Genomic DNA, 6,290 nt, shown 5'->3' on the forward strand with positions numbered 1-6,290 from the left:
CCATGTGGCACAAAGTCTTACAATTATTTTGTGAGGGTCTTACAGTCTTTAAAAGGTCTTACATGCTTGCATATACCCTGTAGAAACTGTTGTCGCTTTACAAATCCAAAATTAAATCCCTGGTAGTAATAGTATGCACTGTACTCTGATATACATAGAGATACTAATATGCTGTGACAGTATTTACAGTCAGTATTTTTCCCACTCCTATAAATCACTGCACCAGTTATTTTGCATCACGTCTCACAGTTTGCTATCTTCTCCTGCAGCACATTAGACACTTGAGCATTAATTCACTCTAAATCAATTTGGTGGAAAAAGCAGATTGGACGTTTCCACCGCTGCTTTACATCATCCGATAAAAGTCTCTTAGCTAGCCCCCATCAGTGAGAACATCAGAGGGGCTCCTAATATAATTTCTTAGGTGCTGCTGGAGTAAACACCCCAGTAAAAAAAAAAAAGATGGCGTAAGCGATGCTGTCAAGAGTGAAAGCTTTTAGCCTTTCTGAGAAAATCACGGGAGCCTTTTTTTTTTTTTTTTCTAATCCGCCTACTGCCACTGTCCCTCACTTCTCCACAAGTAATGGATTAATTGGGTTACTCCATAAGTGTGTTGAAATAAAAAATTGAAGAGTGGGAGCGATGTGACGTGAGTGGGCAGGAGTGGCGGGACGGGGCACGGGGCTGTGTGTGGTGGGGGGTAAGTGGATTAATCACAGCATGATGGAATGGCAGGATCAATGAACTAAGGAGCAGTGAGCAAGTGCGGCGATTCCAAAGGCTAAGGCCCACTCACATCACGCTACGCGCCAATCCGTCCCCACTGTTTAATTACAACAATCTCCCCAGCAGCACGATCGCTCTGTGGAGGCTCGAGTGCCTAATGCTCTGATTAAGGCTCTTCACAATGAAATTAAACTCAAAACCACTAGCATTAGTTACATTGGCCCGACCCCCTCATCCTCCCTATACTGAAGCAAATACAGATATACCGTGGGTTCTGGAAGCATTTTTATATCATAATCATATACATTTCTTTTCTGTTGGTAAATGAAATTGTACACCTTTCTATCATAACAGCTGTTTTGAGCGTTTAGTAATAATGATAATCAGACTTCAACATCATCACTTAAGGATAGAGCTGGGTACTGTTACAATTTCTTTTATATCGGTACTTTAAAGATACTTGGTTTTCTCTACCAATACTTGAACGATACTTTTTCCGATACCTATACTAAATTATTTGTCATAGAACCATAAAACAGATTAATAATGTGGATTTATTTATGCCCGCACCCTCATTCATGTTTTTTCCCTTTCTTTTTTTCTTTCAAACTTTGATGAAGACACTAGTAGTGCCTAAACCTTTTCTTCGATACCAGACTGGTGTCGTTTAACGGTACCCAGCCCTACTTAAGGATAAGCTGAGAGTTATGATTACGTCCAGTACACGCTGTAGACGTCCTCATGTCTTAGATTAGCTTTGTTCCTGCTCGTCCCCGCACCTTTTTCACTTCTCTCCTGTCTCGTGCTTGTCTCGCCAGGTTCTCAGTAACAGCAACACCTTGCAGTTGAAGGCTGTTACCCAAGAGGACGCGGGGATTTACACGTGCAAGGCCATCGTGCCGCGAATCGGAGTCGCCGAGCGGGACGTCACCCTGACTGTGAATGGTTGGTGTCGTTTGTTTTTCGCAGGAATTCACTTGTGAGCAATGTGTAATATTAATAGGGTTTTCACTGTTCTGCTATTCGCTTTGTTCTTCACACCAGGCCCACCTATCATCACAGCAGATGCCACACAGCAGGCCATCAAGCACTCCAAGGGCAAGCTGGAGTGCCGGGTGGGAAGCAGCCCCCCACCGGATAAGATTGTAAGTGAACCTCTCTTGTGGCGTGATCTTCATCTTTTTATTTCCTCAGTCGTTTACATTATGAAGGGAGGCCTGCGCATCACTGCCCCATCACATCTAAATAAGCCACTCTGTTGTTTTAACCCTGACCTTACCTTCACATCTCACCTGCTACCAAACACACTCTTATCCCCAACTCTAATTGTGCTAACTTGCGCTGAAAAGATAGCAGTGCTAAGGAGAGCTGCAGGAGACCGTGGTTCCAGCAGGTTGCAGCCAAAGCGCATTCAATTAGCGGCCCAAGAGGCATCACTCGGTTGACCTCACTGAACTGCTGAGCATACACTGGGCTGAGAGAGGATAATTAGGGTGTGAGGAGGAGTGAGAGACAGGTGCCCTGCTGGCCCTGAGCTAGAGACTGAGCACAGCAGCCTTATTTCATACGGCAGCGAGCTAACTCTCCGTAGGCCTCACCCACAGGGCAGACGTGGGAGGCAGCTTAAACACGAGCCCGTGAGCTATGTCAGCCACAGAGCAGCTGGGAGGTCAGCAGAGTGAGAGCAGAGAGAAAGTGATGCTCGCTAAGGATGCAAAGATAAACATTCACTTTATTTGCCTTAAACTCATGATATTGTTGCTTTAAGATATGGCTAACTCCCTGTTGCTGTTGTCTGCAGGTGTGGAGCTTCGGCGACATGACTCTGTCCTCTGGCTCTTCTGGCCGTTACTCAGTGCACACGGTGACCAGCAGCGTGGGTGTGGTGTCCACGCTCGTGCTGTCCGAGACACAAGCGCAGGACTTCCAGATGCGCTACAACTGCACTGCGTGGAACCGATTTGGCACCGACACAGCTCTGGTTACACTAAAGGAGCAAGGTACATCACCCTATCTGTTTTACTAATAGTCAGTGTGGCGAAGAGGGCAGATTAAGTGGAAGCAGCAGCCTCGTCCTGTGCTTATCTTAATTATATCCTTCTAATCGATTTGATCTAATCAGCAGATGGCTTCTTTAATGAATATGTTTGCCCCATAACATAGATATTGATTAGGGACAAAAGTCAATTAGAGGAAACCACACGTGTTTGCGGTCAAGCTCATATTCTGTATCACTGTAACAGCGCCAAACTCAGCATCTCTGCCTCATTGGGTCATGTGAGAATTAGCAACTGATACTACGCACCGTTGTAGGATGAGCCTTTGTTGCGGCGGACACCAAAAAAAGGTCTTCAGCCATAATTTGCATCAAGGCAGCGGAGTGGGGTCTCAGGAGAAATGGCCAGTGGTATCTACTGGAATCTCTAATTAGATTACTGTCTATTGCTTCATTGCATGTCAGGCCTTATTACCCTCCTCTCACTGAGATTACAGACAAAGGCCAGGCAGCGTGATCTCAGAGTGGCGGCAGCAGCATATGCCCGCAGTGAGAGGAACAGGGCTTGATGAAATAATACAGACTCGGAATGATTAGCAAGACAGATCAATGGATTTTTTAGTCATTTGGATGTCACATTTTGTGCCATTGGTTTTCCTTATTCTTTAATTGTTGACTCTTCTGTGATCCTTACCATATTACTCTGTCCGTTACAGAAGCACTGCCGATGCTGATCATTGTGGGCGGAGCTGTCGGTGGAGGCTGTGTGTTGCTCATCTGTGTCATTACTTTGGTGTCTCTCTGCTGCAGACACACAGGAAAAGGTGAGCTCAACGGTTAGTATGAGCTACCAGTTCTAATACATTTCTAATACAAAAACTACATGTACATAAAATAAGCATTGGAACTCATTTTCATTCTATGTCAACAGGCAAAAGATGCACCCGTCTTTCAAAGAGTGATATCAGAGTTCAGATAGTTCACAGTGATCACAATGCAACCCGAGGCAATGATGATGAAGAGGACGTCAAAGAGCCCATGGTAAACACGGCTTTTTAGTTTTGTTCTTTCTCATAACTTTAATAACGGCTGATATTTCCATCTGACAACAACACTGTAATGTTTTGCTCTTATTCAAATGAGGTTCATCTCAGTAATGCCTGTGAATGCATGGTCTTCCCTCAGGCGCCAAACAGTAGCGAGTCTCCCGGGACGTCCCGCACAGAACACAGTGATCTGCTGGAGGAAGAGGAGGATGAGCGATCAGACATTAAGGTGCTAAGTGCATATTTTATATACTCATCAAATGCCAAATGTAATGTACACAGTGATGGCAACGTGCATATTTACTACAAAATGCTCACTTTGTTTCTCTTTATTTTGTTTTTTTACCATTAGGATCCAACCAATGGATACTATAATGTGCGTGGACACGATGACCGGCACATTCGAGGCAGTGGATTTTCGGAGTATGTCCCAAACTCTCGTCCTGTCTACACTCCCTCCCAGCAGCTGCCCTCTCCGAGCCCAGTGTACGGTCAGCATGGCACCCAGCCACGGATCTACGAGTTCGCCCACAGATACGCCACCAACACTGTTAGCCGCTCCTCCTACGAGCAGCAGCCCACGCAGCAGCAGCCTGCGCAGCAGGGAAACATGTACCCCACTGACCCTGTGTACAGTGGCTCAGCTTACCTGCCCGCGCCCTACAGCCGTGCCTTCACCAGCTACGTCAAACCTGCCTCCTACGAGAAGGTGGATGCATACGACCAGTCGGACCAGGCCAGCAAGGTGTCCAGCTCCTCTCGCTTCTCTTACGCTTCATCACAGGTGTCTTCCCAGCAGTCTGACTATGGGCGGCCCTCACAGCGAATGCAGACTCACGTCTGATGGACTAATCACTAGACAGATACTGGATACCCGCTGTGTGGACTAACATAACTATGACTTTCTCTACTTGGATGGTTTTTTCATGGATGTTTTTGAACAATTTGGAAAAAGTCATTTTGGTTATGGAATAACCAACTCATTCTATTGCGGGAACAAAGATGAAGCTGGAGCAATCAACAGACTGTGTTTTGGAGTCAGCTTCTAAATAAGTGCGATACCTCATTGAGTTATCCCCACAATCAGACTGTGGAGATATTCAGCCAGTGCAAGGGCCAACATGGACTCTAATGAATATGAATGGCTGATCGACTGGGAGCTGTTTATTAGCATTCCAGAGTTTACTAAATGTCAGCTATGGCCTCTAATTTCTTGAATGAAGAAACTACTAAGAAGCTACAAGATGTTCAAGAAGAAACACACATTTACTGTTGTCTGCCATTAGATGTTTTGTTGGCATGCAAAAGGAATTCTAAGCACATTTGTGTCTATCATCAACAAAGGAGTTAGCTAACCACAAAGACTGACTGTAGGATTCTGCACAAAAGGCTAGCTCTAGTGACCAACCACTGCTAATGGCACTCAACTCTGATGCATCCAATCAGAGCTGGAGCCTGAGGTCAGGGCTGGTCAATGGATAACACCTGACGTGGTTTTAGACACTTGAGTTTGGAGAAATGAGGAGAATGTGTAATTTAGCTGGCATTTTGTCGCAAGACAAAGTGTTTGATGTTTGTATTGTACTAAGAAGGGCAAAGGAGGGGTCACAGAACCCAAAGGTGGTGTTGACTGTATAGAGGCGTAGCCTGAAGGAGAAACAAAGAAATTGCTTGTATGGAACAATCAAAAATGAAGGTTTAAAAATTGTTGGCAATCTTAAATTAAGATGATTAAGAGAAGATTGAAAGCAGCATCACCAGGCTCATGGTAAAGAGGTGTGAGGCAGTCCAAAGGTGAACCTCGCACTACTAAATCTCTGACATGTTTACAAAAACAGTACTACCCTGGAACACTGAATATCATGTGTACAAATGGCTGAGACCATACTTTTTCTCTGTTGCATGCTAATGATGTGTCTAGTGAAACTCTTCAGCGTTTATCTTCATTAACATTTCATGTTTGAGCCATGGGTTTCAGCACATGGCCTGATCCACTTTCTGGACATTTCTGTATGAATGCCTGTACTGCCATTTGTCTGAATGCTGTTGCAGACAGCCAACAAGAGAACAGTGACACTAAAGTGAGAGAGTAAAGTCATCGCTTGTCTTTATTTTTATATTTTATATGAGCCTTAATGTACAGCGTGCAAGCTGCTAAACTGTAAATTATCTTTATATACATCTATCTGTTCATTTATTTTTGGTTTATTGATTCTGTTGTCCATCATTCAATGCAATTAATATGCTTTTCTGGTTCACAACTAATTGCCATCTGTTTGTATTGTTTTAATATTGTATTAAGAACTTTATTTGCTATAATGAGCTATTGTTGCTTGTACCTTTGTACACATATTTATATTTAAATAAAATCATTTCCGATAACAGTCTGGTGTGAATCCTGGGGACAGATTCATGTGGAGTGCCAAAGTCTCGCTGTGTTTAGGGCACAGCAACAAACAAAGCCTCCCATGTCGCAACAATGATGAATACATAAATTAGCACCACTGTCTATGTTGATTTTC

The 6,290-nt window shown here is 44.2% G+C and overlaps 1 protein-coding gene across 2 annotated transcripts in view; it reads left to right on the forward strand.

Annotated features, from left to right (window-relative positions):
• Positions 1 to 6,074, forward strand: part of kirrel3l (kirre like nephrin family adhesion molecule 3, like) — a 35,811-nt gene extending 29,737 nt beyond the window's left edge. Inside the window, exons 9-15 of one of the 2 annotated variants that reach the window (XM_079560838.1) lie at positions 1,545 to 1,671; positions 1,771 to 1,871; positions 2,528 to 2,726; positions 3,439 to 3,558; positions 3,654 to 3,763; positions 3,908 to 3,997; positions 4,121 to 6,074. In XM_079560838.1, coding sequence (XP_079416964.1) covers positions 1,545 to 1,671; positions 1,771 to 1,871; positions 2,528 to 2,726; positions 3,439 to 3,558; positions 3,654 to 3,763; positions 3,908 to 3,997; positions 4,121 to 4,612 — 1,239 coding nt within the window. In that variant the 3' untranslated portion in view covers positions 4,613 to 6,074. The remainder of the gene's footprint in view (positions 1 to 1,544; positions 1,672 to 1,770; positions 1,872 to 2,527; positions 2,727 to 3,438; positions 3,559 to 3,653; positions 3,764 to 3,907; positions 3,998 to 4,120) is intronic. The other variant, XM_079560839.1, reaches the window with a different exon arrangement.
• Positions 6,075 to 6,290: the final 216 nt, after the last annotated feature.

This window comes from Gobius niger (genome assembly GCF_951799975.1).
Source record: "Gobius niger genome assembly, chromosome: 8".
NCBI classification, from domain to species: Eukaryota; Metazoa; Chordata; class Actinopteri; order Gobiiformes; family Gobiidae; genus Gobius; species Gobius niger.